Source organism: Malurus melanocephalus, unplaced genomic scaffold (genome assembly GCF_030028575.1).
Source record: "Malurus melanocephalus ecotype Western Australia unplaced genomic scaffold, MMel_1.1 scaffold_586, whole genome shotgun sequence".
NCBI lineage: Eukaryota > Metazoa > Chordata > Aves > Passeriformes > Maluridae > Malurus > Malurus melanocephalus.
This window is the reverse complement of record NW_026623818.1, coordinates 257,481-282,773: the sequence shown is the minus strand read 5'-3', so window position 1 is coordinate 282,773 and position 25,293 is coordinate 257,481. Positions and strand designations below refer to the sequence as shown.

General features: G+C 39.3%; 1 protein-coding gene across 1 annotated transcript in view; it reads right to left on the bottom strand.

Annotated features, from left to right (window-relative positions):
* The window catches only part of ALDH1A2 (aldehyde dehydrogenase 1 family member A2), a 54,251-nt gene that overhangs the window by 21,297 nt on the left and 7,661 nt on the right, over positions 1–25,293 (bottom strand). The window contains exons 2-5 of the mRNA XM_057382766.1: positions 9,752–9,856; positions 9,392–9,532; positions 7,650–7,779; positions 2,565–2,626 (exon numbers count right to left, since the gene is read on the bottom strand). Coding sequence (XP_057238749.1) covers positions 2,565–2,626; positions 7,650–7,779; positions 9,392–9,532; positions 9,752–9,856 — 438 coding nt within the window. The remainder of the gene's footprint in view (positions 1–2,564; positions 2,627–7,649; positions 7,780–9,391; positions 9,533–9,751; positions 9,857–25,293) is intronic.

Sequence of the window (25,293 nt, the reverse complement as noted above, 5' to 3'; positions counted from 1 at the left end):
ATTACTGCCATTAAGAAAGCAGCAACAGTGACGTTTTAGTTCTTTCTCTCATGTTCAAAGGAATACAGCACCCACCTGCAATCTCTGTTAAAAAAACTATTCTGTTATCTGTTAATTTTTTAAGTCACAACTTTTTATTTAATTTACTGTTTTGCAACTGGCACTTTTAATTCTCCCATGAAAATAGTTCTTGTGTCTGATACATTTGGAAGGAACCGTTTGCTCATGTTGAAGCATTTTTGGATGTAAATTTCATATCCCTGACTACATATTAAGATATAAAATTTATATTCAAAATTTTATAATCCTTAATTGATGGAATTACAATTAAAAGTCCATAAATGTCAATGTTCAGTCAAAGCACTTAATTTTCTTGAAGRCTTCATACTGAGAGATTTATATGGAAGACATTAAAAGAACAGTAAAAAACAAGTTGAGAAACTCTCTGCTGATAAAAACTTTGTATTGTCATTCATTAGGACTTCATTTAGCTGCAGCAGATGATGTAGTGAATTCTATTAGTTTGAGACACAAACATGCTGTGGATAAAGATAAAAATAATGAGCCTTTTGCACCAAGGCATGATCATAGCAGGTTAAGTGTATGGTCCTGCTGATTTTAGTGAAAATGTCAGAGTAATAAAATAACTGTGTTTGTASAATCATCCTTACAAATGCGTACAACAGTCTCTTTCAGAAAGAGAATAGAAAACATCAGTCAAAGAGTCAGCCACTGGCCAGAACGTGTTGCTGCCTGATGCATATCAGCTGCCACTCTCACAGACATCTCTCTAGCCCCTGGCTAGCTTGAAAAAATACACAACTGTCTTTCCTTCAGTGAACACCCAATTTTTTACTCCCTCTGTTGTTTATAAACTTTGGAGACAAAGTGATGTTTTAATTCCATCTCCAGTACATAAACCTGGGAGGGGAGCTGTAGGGCCAGCAGTGTGTTAACAGCCTGCACTTCTAATGGCATTGCAAGCAGAGCTCACAGCAGTTTTATAGGGCCCTATATAGCCCTGTTTATGCTACAGCACTGCCAAAGAGCACATGTTTTGATGGAAGTGGGATATGAAAGAGGATGAGGAGTTCAGTCTTAGACTTCCTCTTTAATTTTCTTTTTGAATAACGTATTTGCTCATGCAGTGGCCAATCACATGCAGCAGCCTGGGCTGTCCTCTGGGACTGGTAGTGTGGAGGAAATATAGAACACATCAGCAGTAGTGTTAGAATAGATGAGTATGACAGCCATCTTCAGGCTTTGGAGGACAAAACTGAGCAAAGAATGAACATATATGGTAGGTGGTTGGGTACCCTGAACAAAGTTTTACATGTCTAAATTAAATAAATTAAATAAATCCTGCTTTAGACATGATCCTCAGCCTGTGGCCAAGTTTCTTCAACAGATCTGTCAGTTAAGCTCAAGCATCASAGATGTGCAGCAACACTGGGATTAGATGTGGGGATTGTAATTTAGTAAATGCTTATCTGTGTGCCTGGCTGAGGGATTGAGCTGTGGAATCTTTCATTCATAAGGACCAAGTTAGGAGAGTGTGTAGGTGTTTGCAGAATGGCTGTAGCCACAGACTCTCTGAGTCATTGCATGTTGTTCTGAGTTTCAACTGAGTGCCAAACACAAAAACCACCCCTTAACAAAGACATGAAATAACAAATAGAAATAGAGGAAAAGGGCTTAACAGTAAACTTTTCTGGCTGCTCCTCTTGTAATAGAATTGCTCCATGTTTCTGTTTAGTGGCTTTAGTGGTAACATGAACAAAATAAAAAATCAACATCAACAAAAATTTCAGAGAATATCCTGATTAGTCCCCCAGTGTTTTGTCAAGCAAAAAGCTTCCATGCAATATTTTGATAGCTGTATGTGAGCCTCCCATTGAAATTTCTGCCAAAGCTGGTTAACTGGCTCTTCCAAAAAGGTTACCCTCTCAGTGTAATTCCCATGCAGTGTTCAGCAAGATTTTATTATGAGGGTGTCTGTTGGGGTGTAAGGTGAGTATTGGATTTGATGAAATCATGTGTTTCCCTCTCAYAACAAATAAAACATTTAATGTGTTCTATTAGCTACACAATGTTAATTGTAATGATATGTCTCCTGGAGTTTCCTTTGCTCTTCCAGCCTTGTAAAAGAAATAGCAGGAAAGAATGGAATTAAAATACATCACATTCTCCCAGGAACTGAGGAGCCTGTTAAATCACAGTAAAAACTAAATAAATAAAGAGACTACCACAGCAAAGCATCAATTTTCCATAAGTTGTGTGAACATCCATAACCACTGACAGCATATTAACACTGTGTTTTGCTTTGCTTGTTTTAATCATATGAATTCTATGACTTGAGAACTTAACTCCTAATAACAGAGCCTAAACCCTATTAGCATGTTCAAATAAGCATTTGCAGGGAGGCTGTTAAAGATATGTCAACAATATGAGCTCAGCTTTTTTCGTAATGGAAAACACACATAGCTGAAGACCATGTTTTATGTATCTTTAAAGAGAGCTGGTTCAAATGAAAATAAATAGAAAGCACTAGTAGAGATACTCACAGGGATGATCTGTCCACACACTCCGATGGGTTCATGTCTTGTAAACGTAAAATAATCTCCATCTGAAACCGATGAGCATGGTTACTCTCAAGTGCAGTTAACAAAAAAAAAAAAAAAAAAAGGGGGGGGCAGAGGGAAAAAACTCTAAGGATCAGCCTTTGATGGCAGAAAAAAAAAAGAAATAAAGAAGTCATGAAAGTGTTTTTTTGAGAGCCAGCATGGGAAACCTAGGTTCAGGAGCAATCTAATTGTTCTTTCTGTAGAACAAAGGATGCAGACTTCCCATCAGAAAGTAACCTGCTTTGTTCCTTGGAAAGAGCTGTACTGCACAAAAAATTGCAGTGACATGGAAGCCACTTACTGRCTGATTTAAGGATGAGAGAAGTGAAGAAAGAGTCACAAAGGCAATTTCCTGAAAGRCATGAGTGGAACACTGCAATATAAAGGTGTGTCTACAGCGTGGCGTGGCATAATAGAGTAACATAGAGCTGACTCATCTGCCATTGAGGACAAGCAGTTTGAAGTGATGGAATGATGTTCCACTATCTGTGGATGTGGAATGAAGAGGGAATGTTTGTGACTCSTGTGTCACTGAGCATCATTTACTTCCTGTGGTCAGGGAGCACATGCTGAGGTTACACATGCAGGTTTATTCCCAGTTAACAAAGAGCCAGAAAGGRASCTGCTCTGTGGTGACCAGTTCAAGTATCAATAAGGTACTGTCTAACTTGGCCTGCATCTGTGCAAAGTAGATTTACCRCACCTTTGTACCTCARTTGAATCTCATAGCTGTATAAACTYGAGTTATCTCTGAACTGAGGTGGAATGTTTTGCAGTGAGGCTATAGCTGAGGGAAGGGCTATGCTAAAGGCATGAGCTGAATGTGCCCCTTGGCCTGTAGCGTTTGGTCAGCTAGAAAAACTTGAATCTCTTAAATTGGGAAAATAATTTCAGCTAAGTATGTGGGAATGATGAGAAAGTTACGTAGGCTTAATGGCAGGAGATGGTTTACCAGGATAAGAAAAGGTCAGACAGCGGAAGGGAGTAACAGAAGGAGGAAAGATTACAGGGCTTTGCTCTCATTGTTCTCTGACAAATGTGCTTTCCCTCCCAGGCTGGGCTGGGAAATGGCAGTGCCAGCTTCTCCCCCTTTCAGTCCAGAGCTGCAGCCACCCTTGCACAATATTGGGGAAGGGCCTAACTTCCCCAAGGAGAATGTTTTGCAAACCTGCAGAAACATCCTCTAAGATATATCTGGTAACAATAAACAGATGAATCCTTGAAGTTTCTTGGGTTTAAGAAAATACTTCAACTTGAATTTGATTAGAAATAACTTATTTTCAGGTCTGCTTAATTCTATCCATCTACTATAAGGATTTGCTCAGTAGAAAACTGAGCTAGAGTAGCTAATATGTCAGCTGGGGGCCAGATACAGAATAATTATGAGAAAGGTAACAACAGTCTGAAACCTAGACAAGGGACAGAACAGAGAAAATAAAGGAGGGAGGAAAAGAGAGCAAAGAGATTCACATCAGGAAAAGGCAGAAGAAAACAGTTTATCAGTTGGTTTGCTCTGCATTGACTAAACACCATTGTAACGTTTTGGTCTCCAGATGTTTAACAACTCGCTAGTGGAGATAAGAATATTTGTGTCACAGTTTGGTTTTCCAGGTTATCTTTCACAGGTGCTAGCAGTGGTTCACAGACCATAGGAAGATTCATCAGATCAGACAGAAGTGAAATAGAAATCAAAATACAGAGAAGTACATACAAGCAAAACTGTCTAAGTGYTCAAGAGGAACACAGAGGAGTCAGCTAAAAATACCAGCTTGTACTTGGTACTACTGTGAGAGGTGGGTCCTCAGCCAGAAGGATGGAGGCAACATAACAGTAACACAGTTACATTAGCAACTGTCTGACTTTGGATTGTCACTGCATAATCACTGCCACATGTCTGCGTGCTTCATCACACAGAGTTATAGATAACCTGAACCTCTTGCCAAGGCAGACAAATGGTGGTTAATTCTGCCCAGTGTAGGCAGAACGTTCTTTCCGCAGAGCGGTGCCTCCCATGCAGAGCTGCTCTCCCTGCTGTCTCCCACTAAGCTCTAGACAGCTGCCCTTTTTGACACCTACTTCCAAAGTTCATCATCCACAGACTTTCTGTCAAGATGGGATTTTTGAGGTTGCTTTCTAACAATATCTTTGGTAACATATGTGACTTGAAGTTATTCAAGAAGCCTTGGATGTCTCTGGACAGGCCAAAGATGGATCTAAGAGCTACCTTGTCCATAACGTAGAACAAACTGTTACCATGGCAAAATAGCTCAAGAATTAAGTGAGTTTAATTCTGTTATTGTGACCAGTGAGCATACAAAGCTGCCTTAGAAATGATACAGGAGACTTTAAAAAACTTTGAGAGTTTTAAGGCATGCTAATGAAACTTATTCTAAGATACCGTGGCTGATGATTGTTATTCTTGTCCTTTACTAGCTGGCYACCAGAAGAACGTTGCCTGAGGAGGATCTGACACTGATCCCACATCCAATCTAAAATTTTGTGTTAAAAGGGTTTTTTAATATAATCAGCTGAAGTACACTGACATTCTTCAGTCCTCACTGATAGTAATAGACCAAGATCAATTTGCAATTGCTTAGCACTTGGCCCAAAGACTTTAATTTTTTAATCAGAAAGCAAGTCCCATTTGTCCAGGGATCTCACTTTGGGACAGCAATATCTTCCACAGATGTGTTTGCTCAGATTTCCATCAGGAGTCTCCATCCCGGTTATTTTATTTGCATAACAACCATAACACAGTCTCATGCCTCAGCTAGCAGGACACAGCAAACAAGAGGGTGAGGAGAGCTGAGTTGGTTCTTTATATCATACCGTATATTGCTTTAAAGATACATTCTGTTTGCATTCAGTTTATTAGTTTAACAGTTTCTGGTCTAGTCTCATTCTGTTTCAATTTAAATCATTAAGACTTTACACATTGGAGCAAGCAAAGGGCAGTCTGAAGGTTTTGTAGCTCTGGGGCCAAAAGGAATGTGACTGTAAAACAAACTGTTCTACTTGTCTATCAATTGCCTATTTTTATTTTGCAGGAAAAGAAGATTGGGAGGTTTTAGATTTATTAGCACACTGAATAGAAAGAGAAAATTTAATAGTGGGTTTTTTTTGGTTTTGTTGTTGTGCTTGTTTACCTTTGGTGAGCTGATGCTAAGTGAAATGAAGAGCACCATTGTTTTTAACACTGGCTTTGCCCTAAGATAGCTTTATGAGAATGACAAATTTATGGTGTGAAGGTAGAGGAATAAAGAGAAGTGCTAAACAAAGGAAAAGAACTAAGCGATACCCTGAGGATCTGTGAATGGACTTATGGTTCTACACCACTGATGCCTGTGATAGCACATAGATTGCAATTGAGGAAGGGATGCTGAAAATGTGCCTTCCTTTGTCCCAGCATAGCCCACCTCACTGAAAAAAAAAAAAATCAGGTTTTATCCTGTAAGATACTTGAAACCAAGAATAAGCAGAGAATATTTGTTCTCCTTAATCTGGCAATGCCTTTTGGTGACTGACCTAATTTCTGTGTACCTGTGGGTTTAAGGAGTTAGAAGGAGGCATTCACTGACCGGGGAGAAAGAGATTAGGGAACAGGAAATTTGCTGAATACATGAATTTATGGTGTGGTTTGCACTTTTGTATGATTAAATGTGAAGCGCAAACAGCAAAACTGGGATTTATGAATCTCAKCCTAAATGACAGAGGAAAACTTGGAGTCCTTGCAAGAATGTCTACGCCTGAAATATTATTATTGTTATTTCTTTGGTGAAAATAAGATAATAAAGATAAATGCCAGTTAGTGCACATTGCAATTTTAACAAGGTGAAACAGCAAAATGAGTAACACTGCAATTAGACTTAAATGACGTTTTCCTTCTGAAAATTTCAGAGGCACATTTTCAATTTATCTATTTGCCTTACTTGGATAGTTTTGTGCTTTACTGTAGAGAGATGAATGAGTGCACTGCAGATACTGTGTCACACAGTGAAACACCATGGAAATAGCTGGGCAGCAGCAAAGGACATTTACCCCTGGGTGTACCTTCCTTTGCAGGGTAAAGTAGACTAAACATACATGTTCAATGAACATGTGCACCATGAAGCCAAAAAGAATCCACATAATGAATGTTCATTTTCCTTAATGTTTTTTCAGAGATTTATTTTATGCAGATGTAAGATGAGTACATTTGTCTTAATGACGGCACCTACATAAAATCATTTTCTGCGGTTTTGCCATGTTGCGTAAYTATAGCATTTGGTACATCTAGTCCAGACTGCAAATGAATATGTTTGCATCAGACAGTGCAGCCTGTATTTGTTAAAAAGCTGGGAGGGAGGGGTAGGAGGAAKAGACTTGTTAAATAAAAGTAATTGTAAGGATTTTTTCTTATCTCTTTAGCAAAAAATAAGAACATAATCATTTCCTAACATGCATAAAGGTTTATCTCATACATGCAATATAAACTCATCCCACAGAATAATTTGAAGAAGAATCTATAACAAAATCTCTCTCATATGTATATGGAGTTCTAGGTGGTAACATTAAGAATGCTCTCAAAGTATAAATTAAGTTAAATCCAGGGTTTGTCCCTAGTAAAATTATTTGCATAAGCAGTAAGAAGACATAAACAAGATCTCTAMATAAAGATACTGTTTCAAGATCTCTATATAAAGATACTGGTTCTTAAATAGACACCCAACACTATTTTCATTAATTCCAAGGCATTTTTTYCATTTTTATGCGTGTATCAATATGTAAATATAGGTATTGAGGCATCTCTTTTCAGATGGACACATGCTTAAGAAACCCATCCCTCTTCACATGTGCACTTGGGGCAGAACAAGAGCAGGGCACCCAGTCCTGCTCTTGCTGACTTTCAAACATCTGCTTCAGCAACATCCTACACATTTTAATAGCAGCCCAGGCTTCTCTTCTGCCTTCCACAAAGCTGTAAGCTACTAAGGTGTCTGGCCATGAGAAGGGTTAGGTGCATTGCTGTGCTTTAATTTCTCTTACCTACTGGAATGGTCATTCCATGGATTTTGTCTGCCCAACCAGCATAATACCTCAGGGTTTTTATGACTCCCTGGAGATCTACATAGAAAGCTTGCAAGAAGGGTTTGCCACTGTTCAGTGATTCCATAGTCTGCAGGACAAGAAAAAGTTAAGAGATGTAAGTATAGTAACATTGTTGGACTTAATATTTTGTATTTAAGTGTTCACCATCTTAACAGCTCTTGAATCATGACAAAGATTTTAATGAAGACCAATCAGTTACAACCTGGTGTAGTTTTAACCCAGAAGGTTCAGAACCATTATCTGATCCCCTTTATGATTTCTTTTTGCAAATGTGAACAGAAATTATTTTCCTTAAAGAAAAACCAAACTGGTTTCTTCTGAAATATTCTGGAATGGCTGTGATTTAAGGAACATATGTGTGTGTTTATGTGGGTTTGTCCATCTGTCTGTCTTGTGGGTTTATGTGTGTGTCCACATGCATGTACATGTGTCTTTGTGTACTTTGAACCTAATAGCCACTGTGTTTGGTCCAGATCTATAAATGCTGAATTGCTTTAATCAGGAGCCAAGAGAAAAATGCCTGTCACACTGGGTTCTGTTATGTTAATGATAACAGCTGAGAAGGGGCTCCTTGTAACCCCGTATTAATGATCTGAATCCATAAAGAGAAGAATGGACATATCCCTCTTTATGTAATTGATGTGAATATAAAAATTTCTCTATATGGTTGCCAAGACTCCTGCTGAGGTCTGAGATATCTATACTGTACAGCCAGTTTATTTATTGCCATCAAATAAACAAACTTTCCTCTAGGGAAGCTCATAAATTAACAAGCTAATGTCTTTATTTTTCAGTTAATATTCCTATTTTTAAAAGTGTCTTATAAGCTATCCTCTTAGGGGTTCCTAAGATCATTTAGCAAAAAGAATCCAATAAAATATCCTAAGATGTTGAGTAGCTTAACTCATTCTCAATAGCTGTCTAATAGAAATCATTAAGAATGGGCAAAGGACAGCCGTGTGTAATACACCAATCATCAAATGAGTTTCTATAGAGAAGAATGGAGGCCTAATTCTTCACTGACTTACATCCCTGAGAGCAAKTAATGGCACTGCCTGCAGTGCAACTCAGTAAAGAACTTGGCTCTAGAAATAAAAGTCAAATGACAGGCAGAGTAAACGTGATTTGCTGTGCACTTCCTTCTCCCCATGGCGATTTTACAGTATCTGCCGGCGGTTAGATGATTTAAGTGTTGACAAAGCTGGAATTAAGATGTTCACTGGCTTAGTTCAAAGCAYTTGACATGCGGAAAACAACATTAACAATGCCACCATTCCAATGGCTTCATCCATGAGCGTAACGGGGCCGCACCCAGAATTTGTGTCACTAGCTGAGTGTCCCTAAGCATCTAACCTGCCCTTCCCTTCCCATCTGCACAAATCATTCCACTCTGCCATTTCTTATTCTAGAAGAGTTACAGGCRTGTATGGCAAGCACACATGTGTGTGCACACCTCTGTTTTTGTGTGACAGCCAATTAAAAGCTGATCTGAGCCCCCTGGAAGCCTCTTGTTGACTTTATGGGCTTTGCATCACGTCGTAAGTGGACAGAGCCATCCCTGCCAGGAAGGTGAGTGTGGTTTTCACATACAATTCATATCAACCCATTCATTAACTAATTGGCTCTCAGAATGTAAAACTGACAACTGATTTGACAGTTGATTCTTATATGCCACTTACAGCAAGAATTGCCCTGTCCCTTTCGACCAAGTCTGCTAGCTTATCCAAAAGATGGCCTCTTTCTGACGCATCCATTCTCCTCCAAACGGAACCGAGAGAAAAAGCCAGCCGAGCTGCCCTCACTGCCTTGTCTGTATCAACCTGTGAAGAAGGAAGAAACAAAGACACAGCTAATTAACACAACCGGGCTTATGGAATTTGCTTATACATGCTTCGTCACATGATGGGAACTATGATTAATAAAAGAACTGTCCAACAGTGCTAATATGGAGTGGTTGCTTTGTTCAATTTATGCATTTCTGTTATTTGTTACACATTAATTTATACATTAAACATATACCCGTTTATGGGGTACATTACCTTGTCAGCTTCCTGAATCTCACAGATCTGTTCTCCTGTTGCTGGATTGTATACTGGGAATATTCTTCCACTTTCAGAATTCTGCCACTCATTATTGATGAAAATCTAGAAAAGAACGAAAAGTCATCAGGTCTCCTGCAGGAACAAACAGTAATGGATATAACAACAAACTCCTGAGAAAACCTGCAGATTCTAATACAAAAGAACTGAAACTTATTTCTGCATGTGAAAAGTACAGTTTTCAAAAGTTCAGGCAGAGGTCAGCCCCTGACATCTTTCTACAGCAGTGTCACTATAGAAGCAACATCAAAGTCCAAACATTGGTTGATGTTCAAATTTGGTTCAAAAACTGTAACAAAAAAAAAAAAAAAAAAAAAAAAAAAAAAAAAACCCAACAAAAAAAAACACCTTTATCAGAGAAAAAGCCTTGAAACTGCTGGAGACAAGACAAGGATTTGGAGTAATCATTCAGTTCAGTGAGTAAACATTTGGTCACTGATACATCCCAGTCAAGGCTGAATAATCTCAAACATCACAGTTCTTCAATACACAGTCAGTTAATTATGGCTACAGTGATGGCTTGCAGCACAAAACTAACTTGCTTATCTGCTTGGAACAATGGAAATKGTTACATTCTCTCAGTGTTGGTATCATTTTAACTGTCAGGGCAAAACATATTTAAATGGAAATGGTGCTGACAACAGCTGTCTTGACAAAGGTAATGACAAATGGATTTATTGAAAGTAGATTTTTACTGGTAGCTGCATACATGTCACTTACTTTCTACTGAATGACTTTCAAGAGCAAGATAGAATTATTTAGTAGCAAGTATTAAATAAGTCATTACTTTAAAATGACTGAGCAAAAAGTTTTCCAGGTATTCAGACTCTTCATGTCTTTTAAATCTTTCTAAGAATGAAAGTGTTCAAAAATTCCAGGCACCATTTGGGTTCCTTAGGGTCCAGATATCAATATGCTTCCATCGAATTCCATGAAATACAAATTTAAATGTGTAAGAGGATGTCCTGACTTCATTGAAATACATGCGAATTTTACTCCTGACTTCACTGAAGACAGGAGTTCACACAGAGAGAGAGGAAATGGTCACCACCTGTTTTTTTTGTGTTTATGAAGACAGGGACCCTTTGAAAGACTGAGGAGTCTCAGTTCCAATCAGAAATACACAGGTGAGAAAAACTGGCCAATCTTTATATGTATGAAAGCAAAAATATGTCTGCAGAGTTTCAGTTACCAGACATGAGCTTGCTCAACCTATTGTCCAAGCCAAATCGAAGTCCTGTATCTGTGCTCCTCTCAGCAGGGCTTATTAGCTCAGGGTTGGTGCCACAGTAACTGCAATGACACAGCTCCTGCTTCAGAGCTCACTCCTCCCAGCTCACTGTGGCTGTGGGTGGCAGGAACCTGTGCCTGCCTGGAAAACACCCTGGCAATCGAACAACTGTACATAAAACCAAAAATTCCATGTGTTCTTGCTGTTTTGGATGCATTTCTGTTGTGTTTCCTCATCTTCCCTATGCTTAAAACTTCAGCCTCTTTGCTGTGCCACTCCATCCATTCCAGAGTCTGTCCTTTCTTTACGCCCCCTTGCCTCTTTTTTTTTAGGTTTTCAGCTGAATCTAGGACCTACTACACCACTACCATTKCTTTCCTTGCATGCTCCGTTTATCCTGAGCCTGCTTTTGTCCTTGCACTGTGAGCTCCTCAGACTGTGCTGGTGTCACCCTGCTCAGTGATTACACTGTATGGCAAACCCAAGTACTGCTCTGTTAGGACATTCTGGAGCTAACCCAGAATGAGATAGTGAAGGAATCCCCAGTATGATCTCTAGTGAATAACACCATATGCCAAAATCCTCTGGTGTATCATTGTCACTTTTAGACTGTAAGTGAAACAAAGAAGCATTGAGATCTGTGACCTATGTGGAAGAAGGAATTTACTTCATGCTTTCCACTGAGTTTTCTCAGAGGTAACTGCACTCAGCGTGTGYGTCAGGGGGTGCTGAGAAGGGAGAGGAAGGGAGAAAAACTTCCAGCTTCAGGAGCAGATGGCCAGAGAAGATGTAAGCATGTTTGTTTAAGGTGGCAGGATGTACATAAACACATGGGCTTCTCGTGTGAGCTGCATTGAAAAAAAAAAGCAGTGTGGTTGAGTACAAGAACCTGAGAAATCGTGGCAGACACAATTCAGTACACTTCTCTTAGAAAAGTGGTCTGTTCTTTTTTAAATAGATTAAAAATGTTAACTCCATTATGCTGGGWTTAACCCCTATCATCAGATCTGCTAGTACATAGGACATGTATTTGTTCTTAAAATATGTTTCACCGTAGGAATGAGAAATAGTGTCTTAGAATTACAAGAGTGCTGCAATTCAAGCTGATTGGAAGGAAAAGCTGTATTATTTTATTGAATGCTCTGTTTATCCCACAGATTTAGAAAAAGAACAATAATAGTAAATATTTCAGATAGGACATGGAAAGGATCTWTTTGGCATAAAGTTAGAGCTGAAAGCAAGAGAAATTGCTACTGTTAATGGTTAATGTAAATTTCTTCCTGTTCCACTTTCTATAAACAAGGTATTGCCTATACAAGCTCATTACTGTAAACTGAGCACATTTAAATTGGCAGTAAAATCAGAGTATTTACTCTWGTGCACAAATAAAGTACCTAGTCCCATGTTTTGGAACAGTTTCAAGTCTTGAAATCCAGCAGCTGGCGGCTTTACAAGCAAAGCCTTACACTTAAATAATTCACTTTTGAAAGTTTTAGGTGTTCTGTGTCAGGTAGTACCATTCAGCAGATATTCCTACCACCGAGACGCAGATCCTTTTGCAATAAATTTGCATTCACAGGGGCTTTTATAACTCTTCCAGCACTACCGACTCCAATGGCTGTTGATTAAACGTATATATCCTGTACATTTAATCTGACTTTCATTATGGCCACTTCATAAAAATGCCATGAAATGGAGAAGCGATGACACATTGCAAGAACAAGGAATCCCTGCAAAGCCTCAAATTKGGGTTTTTTTCTCCCTTATTTATAGTGACCATGGTAAAGGCTAACTATAAATCAAGGAGAATATTTGACAGCAAATGGTCCTATCTATGGATTATATATAACCCATCCTAAACACCAGATAAAAAAGGGGTAACCCTAGAAAAAGAAGGGCTTGCTTCCATGTAAATCATGTTACAAATTGGACAACACCCAGTGAGTTCATTGTTCAACCTCAATTGTGAAGGCTATTCACATTTACTATTCCCCTGGAATCAATGTTAATTAAGGCTGACTGGGGCTATAAATCAGCTTTTGGTTTTTACAACTTAATTCAGCATTAACCATATATATGTAAATAAAAGGTAACTGATTAACTACTTGAGTTTTCCAGGAGTTACTGAGGTAATTTGTTTTTGTTTGAGTCCTAGTGTTACCTTTTGTGATATGCAATAGGGAGAAGAAAAAGTCTATAGTATGTCATGCCTTTGCTATGTGGTATGGTAGTAGTTAAATAATCTGGTCTGTTCGGTGCTATCAATAGCATTGTGCCAAAAGGAAAAGGGAAGAAGGGAGTATTTGAAAAATCTTGGAATATACMAACATTTTGTTTGCCATTTACCCTCAGCAGAGCCAGTAACTGCAGTAATATCAGAGCAAGAAGATAAAAAACAAACTGTACTGAGGTGCCCCTGTCAGTGCAGTGGTTTAGCCAAGAACAAACCCAATTGGCAAAGCAGACAATGTAAGGGAGGACTCTGGCTGGAGTTGGTGTGCAGTGGGCTAAGGAGGAAATCAAATCCGTTTGTTCCCCAGCGATGGGAAGAGGCCAGCAGAGCAGGAGAGCTGGGGGTGCAGGTGTTGGGGTACRTGAGGTTGGGGGCTGTGGGAGGGGCCATCCCAAACAATGCAGTGTGACAGGCCTGGGTGGAAGCTCTCGGTTACCCCTGTGAACATGATGGCCCTTGGAATGTCATTATTGCCATGAGATCTCATCACACAAGGCTCTGGCCAGTTCTGTTCCTTTCCAAATGAAAGATGGAGAGGACATGGATTTTCCTAAAAAGAACAGTCACATCCTTCCTGGTACTGACAATCACCTCTTGCTCACACACACATGTTCTCATAGATCTTTTGCTAGAATTTTGCAAGATAATGGTCCTACCATGTCTTCACTAGGYTCAAATCCTGACAGTGGGTAATTATATATGGCCTCTGTAGATAGAGTTCCACAGGGATGATCAAGAAATCAATCTTACTCATCTTACATGTCAAGTGATTGTTCAGAGCCTTGGAGATACCACATCATACCAAAAATTATACAAAGGAAAAGTAAACTCCAAAGTTACCATGTAAAAATTCCAAGTGATTTTGAGACTCCTGACATGTAATTGGAAGGAAATCATATATTGCATTTTGCACAAGCACTACATGCTTGTGTAAGAGCTACATTTCACAAGCATTACACGCTGAGTTCAAAAGTATTTTGGATGCTCGTCAGTTTTGAAATGTTTTTAGCATAACACAAAGCAAATTTAGCTTTACAAATAAACAACTACAGTCTCTTAAGTAGCCATCTGTCCCAGTAGTCTTAGTAATAATTAGCAACTTAATGTTAATTTCAAACCATGCAGGTAATTGGAGTGATAGGTATTAAAAGAGAAAGGGATGTGTACAAATCCAGACTGGACATTCGGATCTGCAGTGCAGCAGTAGTGAACTTTAGACCAGGGAGAAATGCTATTTTGTGTTTTCATCACTATTTACCACTGAGGAAGTATTAAACAACTATCTTTATTAGTGTATGTATAAATATAATTAAKTAAAATTCAGCACAGAACTAATACCTCTTTTGCAGCTCTTAGGTGAATGAGTTTGGTTTCATGGCACTACAAATTTCCTCTGCTGTTGAGCCAGGACTAGCCCTGGATTTGGAGAATGGAACTGATTTTTACATTCACTGGGGATTCTTGTATGCGGGCTGCCTCTCTTTTTTTGTATTGTCTTTCCTTAAAACATACAGGAAAAAAAAAGTAATTTGGGCTCTCTTAATTCATAAGAGTAATCAACACAGGTGGCAACAATGTAACTTTTCATTTCCTTTCCTGAAAATGTTCTCAAATGATGTGTGAGTGAAATGATGATCTGCATTCTTAATTTGATATTGTTTAGTGATGATGTCATCAGACATTTTCCTCAGGTTCCCCAGCTGTTTAACTAAGAACTTCAGGCAGTGGACAGACAGTGGCCTAGCATTCAGCTCTTTGGAGGTGGAATTATTTTCCCATGGATTTAATAAACAAGGTTTTTGTGCTGTTGCAGCTCCAGAAATGTTTTTTTGGTACAGGAAGAGGATTTTAACATCCAAATAATAATGGCTTCCCACAGGAGATTTGGTTCTGGATGAATGGAGGAAGGAATGGGAATTTCCTAACTCAATTGATTTAGTAGCTGGTTGTGGTTTCATTCCATCAAAGATCTTTTTTTCATATGTGGATTTTTCCTTAGAGAGCTTTTGACAGTAAACTGCAGGGATGGGGGAGGGGGCATCAGATGCCAAAGTACTTTACAAGAGAATCACAGCTGTTTGGCCCTCAGCATCTTCTCAGAGCTAAAGGCATTAGGAAATATATAATGGCACTTCTTTTTTGAGAGGGGATGGACAACAATTTTAGAAGCATGCAAAAAATCCAGCAGCAGCATTTCCCTTGGTAAATACTGCGTAACATCCCAGATACCAGGCACCTGTGCTTTAGTCTGGTCAGGAAATTTCATATCCTTTCCCATCTCAGCAACTTCATTTCCTCTCCTTGGGAAACATTTCAAGAGTCCTAATGATTAGTACAATTGTAAGGGAATGAACTAGGTGGGATTGCCAATCAGARGTGCAGCTTGTTTATTTTCACAAGGCTTGTTTTCCTTCACTTTTATGGCTGTCTTGATACATCAAATCTGTCACATTCTAGAGTGTGTTGTGAGGCACTCTTGGGAGTGACTGGAAAACAACAACGGGCTATGGAGTCAGTGAAAACCTGGTTTGTAAGAAGGCACTAGGAAAGCAAAAGCCAACACCAGCAGTCTGATGGCTGAATGACCATGGCAATGGATCAGCAGTGCCATTTATTATTTTAAGAGGATTGTTCAGGTGAGCAGCAAGAGTCATMGCTTCTTGGTGGCAGTTCACTAAAGATGAGTAACGGGCTTCAAGGCCAACCTCTCCAAGCACTCTCCGTGCAGAATCTGCCTTCTGAGCCATGAACGAGCCTCTCTGGACAGTGCCAGGGGCTGCACTGCTCTCAGTGGACACCCCTGCCCGAGCCAAGGCAGCCTGGCTGGCCCAGCACCCAAGCACCGGTGGTTCTCATGTCAGCCATTACCCCAGAGCAGAGTCARTCTCAGAAGTTACCCAGATTTAGGTTCTTTAGTGAGATGCCTTTGAGCTGTGGAGGAACTGTAACTGTATGAGARTAACACTGTACGGGAACAACTTTGCACTAGATTTAATTCTGGCAAGCAAGCTCCCATGGGCATAGCTGGTTTTCAGCTACAAGAGGACCAAAAGGTCCAGAGGAGAACAAAAGGAAAAATCCAGCTGGTTTCAGTGGGAGCTGAATCAGGCCCCAGTTGAAGAAAAAGGATCAGTGGTAACAGCCTCCAGAGGGATGTTTATACTGGGAAACAAAGCTGTTTCACTGGAAACCTGACTCATGCTTTAGAGCCTGTGAGGTCTGAAAGGCCAAACAAAACCAGAATATGCTGATTTTTCTTTATCCTCTTTGGTTGCTGGGTTGTCCTTCTCTCTCCTTACTCACACACCCCACACCATTAAAAAAATCAAAAGGAAGAAGAGCTCTGTTCTAAAGCTCTGTGTGCTGTGGGGTGCTCATTCCCTTAAAAAATTTCTTTTGGACCTCAAAGCTTTTAGTATAATGTCATGGTTTTTGGTGTTCCATATATGGGGCTTTTCTTCATTAATGCAAGCTTGAAATTTCACTTAAGTAATCTAGAGTCAAAACTTGTGAGTGTACTGAGAGGGTTGATGAATTGTAAACATTTACAAACATACTACAGCAGGAGGATCAAAAAAGTGAAATCGGAAATCAAATGTCCAAGAATTGAGTGGGGCTGCTCTGGTTTAAGTAGTGTGGCCAGCTCTGGTACAATTATGCTTGTGCACCCCGTCTTGTGCCAAGGGTAGGTGTTTGATGAGAAGACCAGGGTGTTTACCTTCTCTAGGTGTAAATCCCAAGCAGCAAAGCCTGAGCCAAAATCAAAACCAGTCCTTCATACCCAGCTGACTTTGGATCAGAAGCCAAGTATTTAAAAGTGATGAATACATCAAGGTTCAGTGACATTTCAGTCTGTGTAAATTAAGTCAGGCTTCAATGTGGCTGACATGTGCTGGAGGAGGATTCCATGACTGAGCCCTAATGGTGACAGGAGCTCAGTTCTCTTTTCAGTCCCAGAGAGGTGGGAGGAGAGGGCAAAGCAGGGCAGGTCTGCAGGGGCTGCTGCCCTGTTCTGCTCACCTGCACCGGTTGTGCCGGTGCGTAAAGGCAGATAGGGCAAGTCCCCCCACTGAGCCARCTCACAGATACAAGAGGTTTAGGAAATGGTATGCAAAGAAAGGGCTGTGAAGGGAAGAGAAACAGGAGGAATACAGGGTCTCTCAGCAGCAAATGGAATCAGAGAAAGGGCTTGAAGCTTCCCATCAGTCTGCTGTGAAAGTGGAATGTAACATGATTTTTTCTCCCCTGTGTCCCACATCCCTCACACCAAATGTTTGACCTGCCTGTCTTCCTGTCTTAATTAGTCTTCTGTCTTTCTGGGAGTTAGGTCTGTTCTTCTGCAAATGGCAGCATATCAGACAGGGGAAACCTGTCATGTTTGTTTTCTAAGCTGTAGGGGGCACCCATTTGAAAAAACTCCTGGCTTATCTAAACATTTTTGTTTGTATGATTTTGAATTAGGAAGTGTGAGTAATTAGTTAAGAAGATTAAATAAGTCTTAACAACATGCAGTAGCGTACTTGCTTTCCTCCTCCCCCCCAAGTATTTTCTGCACAAAACCCAGGCTGCCAAACTGTGATGWTACCCTTTTCTATTTTAGTTTCTCACTGTGCCACATGCTGATACAGCATCCGTTATTTCAATTCAGTCTCATTAAATGGATTATTTTGTGCCTGGTTGTTCAAGAAAATTAATCTAAAGAGAAGAAACTTCAGATTGTATTGTCTGTTGAACTATATTCACCATAAACATTTTCCTCCTTTTGGCTGCCTTATTAAACCTGTGGGAAGAAACTTGGCTTGCAGCACATAAAGGCTCTCCTCAAAGTAATTTTTACTTTTTTCAGTTAATGAAGAATATATCTGATCTTAGTAGAACAATACAGGAGCAACAACATAGGTAATATTTCATGTATTCCTAAGAAACTAAGCTCACAAGCTTTATTTATCCTTTCAGCAGTGGGACTCTAATTGCTGGAGAAGAACATTTACTCTCTTTCTTTAACTGCATCAGAAAACACTGCTTGTGAAACCAGGACTAAAAAATTACATATGCTTTCCATTTTCATTAATAACAAAGACAAGCCATCACTGGATATGTTGGGTAAGGATGGCAGTGGTTTCTACCAAGTATGATCCTTGACGTCACTTTCATTATTTCATTTTCAAAGGTGCAGTTAGATTTTTTTAAATCCACTAAATTGAAAGTGGAGAGGAGGGAGTATTTGTTTACAGAATCATTTATTGGGCTGTCAGTGGGATTTAATGAAGTTGTGGCTATTAAGAACTTGATCCTGGAAACCTTTCCACAAGCACTCATTTGAAATGGTGGGAAGGAGGAGGGGTTTGTACAAACAAGACTCATATTAGTCTGTGTAGYTCTCCTGTGTTTTGCATTGTTTGTRTATTGCAAGTCTTGTGTGCTCTGTTATGTGTGACAGAAAAGTGTGAGCTGTTTATCTGTACATGGGAAACATGCTCTGCCATTTGGAAGAATTTAATCTCCCTTGTAGGTAACTGCCATTTTAAATGTTCATCACCATGAACAAGTTCTTACTTAGAAATTAGCTGTGCTGCATAAATAAATACTCCTCCTAAGATTTCAGACATTATAGACAACACAGAAAAATTCAATGAGCAAATTTATTTTGACTTGAAAGCTCTGCCTGAGAAAATTACCTTATAACTACACATGAGAAATTGCTGGAATGTCAGCTTCATTTGCAGTGGCCCCTTATGGCCTGATCACCCTCCCTGGCACGATAAATCACTGGCAAGATCCTTACCTTAACACGTTTGATCTCAGCTCAGCAAGACTTGGTTTTGATGTGAAGAACTCCAGATCTGTTAGGTCAGAGACAAATAGCAGAGCCACTGACCTGCAAAGTGCTAAGTCTATATTAGACCCAAGCGAGCAGCCTTTAGCTCCTGAAGAGTTTCCCTTCACTTCTACTTTGCATCCTGAAGCTTTTCAGATATTACTGTTAGGWTGTTTTGTTAATGATGCCAGAGAAATTTCCTTTTGTACCATTCTGCATGTACAGAATCCACAAAAAGCATGTGGTGTGAGAAGCATTATCTTGGATAAACTGCTAGAATTATCTGCACTTTAGAAAGACATGAAATAAAACCTATTATTTATCAGTTTCTTTAATTACTTTACATAAACGGCTTGCACTGGCATTTTTCTTACTACACCATGCCTACTGATATCATAAACAATGGTATTCACCACTACACCCGTTAAGATGATGCAAAGTGCCTGCATGTACATGTCTGTACATACAGAAATTGAAACTACTCCTAAAAAGAAAAAAAGCAGCTTGTGACATTTACATTCAAAGTCTGAACTTTCACAGAGAATGGTTTTGTGGCCACTCTGTTTTGTTGCATTGGTTTGAAAGTATTCCTTATTGTCCCAGTGAAAACAGTCACTTATCTCTACAATAGTAAGCGGGAGTGTTAGTCTACCAGAAAATTGGATGGTAATCCAATTCTTAATGGGCTTTGGGGGAGAATAACTTTGCATCATCAGCATTAAGTTAAATCACATTAAGTACCCACTTAAAACATAGGGATTACCACTTATGACATCTTTGGTTAAAGCTTTAAAACAAATTGTTGTTTGTTAGAAGAAGCTGTGAGATAACAATTCCCAGAAGTCTGATTTATAAATTCTTTTTGGTCTTCAAGAAGATGTGAAGGAACCCAACACCTCTCATTCAATGCTGCAMTGAAATCTCTCAGGGTGGAAATTATTTTCAATAAAAAGTCTTGGAAACTACTGATTTATTTACTTTAGAATATTCTTCTGGAGAGAAGAAACCATTAGACTCCCTTTCCTTAGAGTTCAGTTCTGATTTCTCCTCCAGTTCTTTCTATTGATTAAGTCAATGCCTTTACATATAAAAAACTGGAATAATAGGCCATTTTGCTTTTTATTATTCATAACGCTGACTGGGGAAAACTGGGCTTAAACTGTCACAGCATCCTGCTGTGATACCTGACAGATTTACACCTCAAAGCATACTGTGGTGCTAAGGCTAAAATTGGACATGAAGCAYTCTTGCAAGAGCTGGTAACAGTCTCAGTCGAATAGAACACTTGAGGATATACCAAAATAATGCCAATGTTTCATAGAATTTAAAATTTTAATATATGACCAGCAAGCTATTCTGTATAGAGATATAGGCCTGCATGAAAGATGAGTTCTTCTATTTACCTTTAAATAGAAACAGACTAATAACTTTGAGTATGTAAATTAAAAACATGACACTAAACTTTTGCCAAACGTGCACTATTAAAAATATGKATCAGGGCAAAACCAAAACCTGATTATATCAAGCTTTTCTTAAATGAACAAAGTGTGCTATAAGTCTTGTCAAATAAAGAACTTTCCTTAAAAACATCGAATACTCATATATGCAGTCCCAAGATCCCCCTCTCCCCCTTTCCTTTAAAATTCATGTTTCTTTTCCCCTTTCTAACCAAACTCCATTCTTTTCTGCTGGAATCCCTTGCAATGATGCCAGAATATGGGCAAACCTCATTAGTTTCCCTGTGGTTTACAAGATAGGATTTATGCTTGTAGTGAACACAATGACACATGATCACTAAATGGCTAAAATCACTATCAAGGCTTTAATCTGAGAAATTTTTCACCCAGACATTACAAGTACATTGATACGTAAAGGTATGGAACCCAGTATTAATTACAGCAAATGTGTCACTCAGTGCTSCCCTACTGCAAGGAGCACACCAGTGACAGCTGTTGGTGAAGGTTCATGGCATGCAACCTTTGGCAGGTACCTGATACAAGTTACCAATCCATTCCACTGATTAATAACTAAATTCCCATGGGACTTGGCTGAAGTCAAATGTTGCTATTCCTGGTTCACTGCTTTTAGTCTCCCTAAAGATCATGTAGGCAAACAGCTGGAAGAGCTGACTACAAAGATTCCCAGTCACAGGRAAACACTCTGGGAAAGCAGGTAAAGGCCTCTGACCAGGAAATAAGTTATCAAAGAATTTGTYCTGTTGCTCCCTCAAGGCAAGAAATTAACTGAGACAGAGGGCAAGAGCATGAACACATTTCTGTTTCATTTAGAATCCAAAAATAAAAGCAATTKTCTTGGCTGATGGAAGAAGAGCTGTGCTGCACCAGTCAGTGGGCATGTTCTGCACTGGGCTCCTGCTTGGCATCTAAATAGGAGGGCCTTCCTTTTCCCCCCATGCTGGTGTGCCTTGCTAAAACAAAACCTTTGAGAAGTGAATAGAAGCAATACCAGAACTGGCGTTTCAGCACTGTCACCACTTTGCACTGATGGAATACTTTTCCTCTTAACAGAGATGTACAGAGGGGACCAACATCACCAACTCCAGCTTCATCTGAACTCATTATGCAGATCTTGCACCAAGGAGCGCACTGCCTCCCTGACAACTCTCAGAGGAACGACAGAGACAACAAAGTGACACAGAAAGAGAGTAAAGAAAGGGTCTTCATCTATACTATGTGTGCATGTATAGGTGAGTACACAAGGAATTGTGCAATTAATAACATGCAGAAATGCAGCTGTGCATCTACAGGTAAACACTGGCTCCAAAATTCTTCTTTATTGCCATTTCCCAGAATACCATGTACAAAAATAGAGTCTTGATCTTCTTGTAGTCTAGCTGGTTTAGCAAGAGATCCCGCTTCTGACACTGACCTACTGTCTGAATTAGTCATGGTTACACTCCCACAAATTTAAACTCCCCCATCTGTGAAGGAACCTTGTCACAGTTTTACAGTGAGGCTGAATCAATTAATGCTTTCTGAAAGATGTGATGGAGCAGAATATTAACACTTGCAGTTGAGTGATGCCAGCTAAAAACATCTTTAGTAATGTAACAAATGGATTWAAAAATCACTATCAAAAGGTTGGACCACCAAGACTCCTAGGTCATCATCAGCCAAGCTATAGCATATTTAGTGTTAGTGTTGTATCACCATTTCACATAGATAGTGAAGAGRCAGAGCTTGAGTCTCACCTCTCAGGAAAACAGCATCCAATAAACATCACAAAAGAGAAGAGCTGTGGTAAATAAAGTGTGATAAGGACAAAAAGAGGAAGACTACCAAAACATCAAGCACTGRTGGAAAAGGGAGTAAAGGCTTAGCCAGATGTCCTGAAAAACAATTGGGCTTGTTTCTCTAGGTCCATGCAGACCATTCTGATACAGGACAGTTGCCACAGTGTATCGCAACTGAAGCAACTAGGAAAATAAAATAAGTGCCTTGATTTGGAAGGTAGGTGGTAATTTCTTGCTAGTTTTTAACAACTCAAAAATAAACTATTTCTGTTACAGCTGAAAAGAAACATAAGCAAATATAAAATGCATATGTTATGGTAAGCTTTGAAAATATCCAGTGGAATCAGGACAGTGCTTTTATGTCTGGGTGCAAAGAATGTTTAAAATATACTCCAAATAGGTTTCAGAAAAAAAAAAAAGTGTTTCTTTAAAAAAAAAAAAAAAAAAAAAAAGAAAGAAATCTATGTGTCCACCTGTCAGTTACATAAATGCCTTTTCAAATCAATTTGACAATATAAAGGAGTCTTAAACCCAGTTTAGAATTAAATTCTATTTTAAGGACATTTTACACTAGCAGAGTGGTAAATAAAAGTGAGGTGCAGTGTCATGAAGTGCTTTTGTGATTGAGCCGAAAAGACTTTACGGGGTTTTTCAGCTAACTAGATCACAATTTTCATCTAGGTCATTTTATAGTTGGGAAATAAAAGCACAAGTGCCTATAAACCAGCCTAAGAAAGCTGAGTGTGAAAATGGGTGATCTGGACTGTATCACGGAGAGGAAAAAACCCAGCATTTTTTGAGCATAAGGGGATGAGAATTATCAGAGGCATACCACACTTTTTACGTGTAAGCTGTGTAGGGAGGACAAGTCAGGCTGCAGAGGGGGGAGCAGCTCTGTGTGCAACACATTGCGTGGGCACAGCTTGGGGGAGAGGAATAACACAAAATGCAGACCCGTGGATATATAAGCAGCGTAGATCATGAGGATAATAGCAGCAGTGAAGTACTGACTTCTAAATAAGAGCAACTGAAGTGACACTGAAGTGGTACCAAAGACAAAAAAAAAGTATGAAGGCAGTAAGACTGGTGCCAAAATAACTCTGTATTAGTTYGGTGAGAGCTGCACAGAAATAGTATGTAGAAAACAGAGTTTTCTGTATCCTAATGTAAACAACATTTCACATAGTCCTGTCAAGGACTAAAAATTTTGTCTGAACCCTTGAGAAATAGTTACCAGTAAATAATTCCAGCTTCATTGCAGGAGAGAAACACATGAAGAAGCCTTACTCTCTGGGATACTAAACTTCAAGAAGCAGATTTTTTTTTTAAAGAGGAAGTAACTTAGAAACTCCCTGCTTGAAGCTCGGAAATTAAAACCCATTGAATCAGCATGGAAGCTTAAGAATGTGAAAGAGTCAAAGAAGATTTGCATTCCCAAGGCTAGAAACTGGAAGCACATGCAAGAAAATAAATGGAGTGGCAAAGAAAGAAGATATGAGAGGAAAAGTAGGCTGGAAAACACAAAGACTGGAAACACAAAAAATAAAAATAGTTACTAAAGATACTAAATATCTTGAAAAAAAAATATTGAAAAAGTAACACAAAACAGCCAAAAGAAGCCTAAGTCAAATAAATAAGCTATGGGCTGTGGGGGAGTCAGTGGATTCTGAAAACAACCTGGCTATSAAAGGGAGACTGAAGATGCTTCCAAAGGTGGCTGCTCATTTTGGGGAGATCCTTATTTGGCTATCCCAAAGTAAATTATATTTCTGGTCAAAAATTAGAAAAGCAGAACCACTACCTGGAACACTAGAAAATTACAGGTAAAATACTTATTCTGAGGAATTATCTTTACTAAAAATCTAACACCAGCAGTATACCAAAGATCATTTGAGGGCTGTCTCCAGGACTAGACCAGAGCTGCACTCCCAGTTGTGCTGCAAGGAGTTGCAATAAAGTTCCTGAAATAAAAAGAAATCCCAAATGCTAATGCATCTCAGTTCCTCCAGTTTTCAAAAGCTAAGGCATTGCACAAAAGCCAGTCAGAGTATACCAGGGTGATGGTGCAGCTGATGAGGAGAAGGATGACGATGATGTATTAAGAGGTGTTTTTCCCACTGAAGCATGAGAAGACAATGCCACAGCACAGACCAGGAAAGATCTTCCAATTAGAGAGATCTGTTTCAGATTAAATGGACATCTGAGGTTTACCCAGCTCTAGCCACTTGGGGCCAAATTTAAGGCATGCTGACCTATTCACAAGAGGAAAAGATCAGCCTTTATAGGACAGTCTTTATCCAAAATGGTAAATAACTCTGCTTGGGAAAGAAATCAATCTCACTTTAGAGAAAATACCTGTGTAAATACATGTGTTTGGAATTTCCATATGGAGAGGCACTTTCTGATAGTGCCCAAATAAAACTCGAGGAATTTAGTGCAATCACTGCCACAGGACCAGAGAGCATGGTAAGAGGACAGTGTCCCCCTGGCATCCTCTTACCAAGTTCAGCAAAGAGGCTGCAGCCTGTTTTTCCATGCAACACTTCCAGTATCTCTGTGATCTTCCAAACGGATTTTTTTGTAACCCACTTATTTTAAATTAGGGCATACTATAAATCCACATGGAAATTAGCAAACATATCCTTTCTGTAACCACACCACCTGCTGTATGCCCCTCACAAGTGTCCCATAGCATGCCCTGAGATTTTGAGTTCAATTCGAAGTCTTCATTACCTAGGAATCCATCAYAGATTAAGGTCTATATACTCTAGTGGTCGGTGTGGTCCTCAAGTTTTAGCCTTCAGCCGAGGCCAATTGAGAATTGAGCTGACCTTGAACATTTTCATTTGGGTCACAAAAGTTGATGTGGAGGGYTCTCTGCAGCATTTTCACACTTTGGTCCAACAAAGCTGGAATGTATTATGTTTCAAGTCATAGATAAAAATAT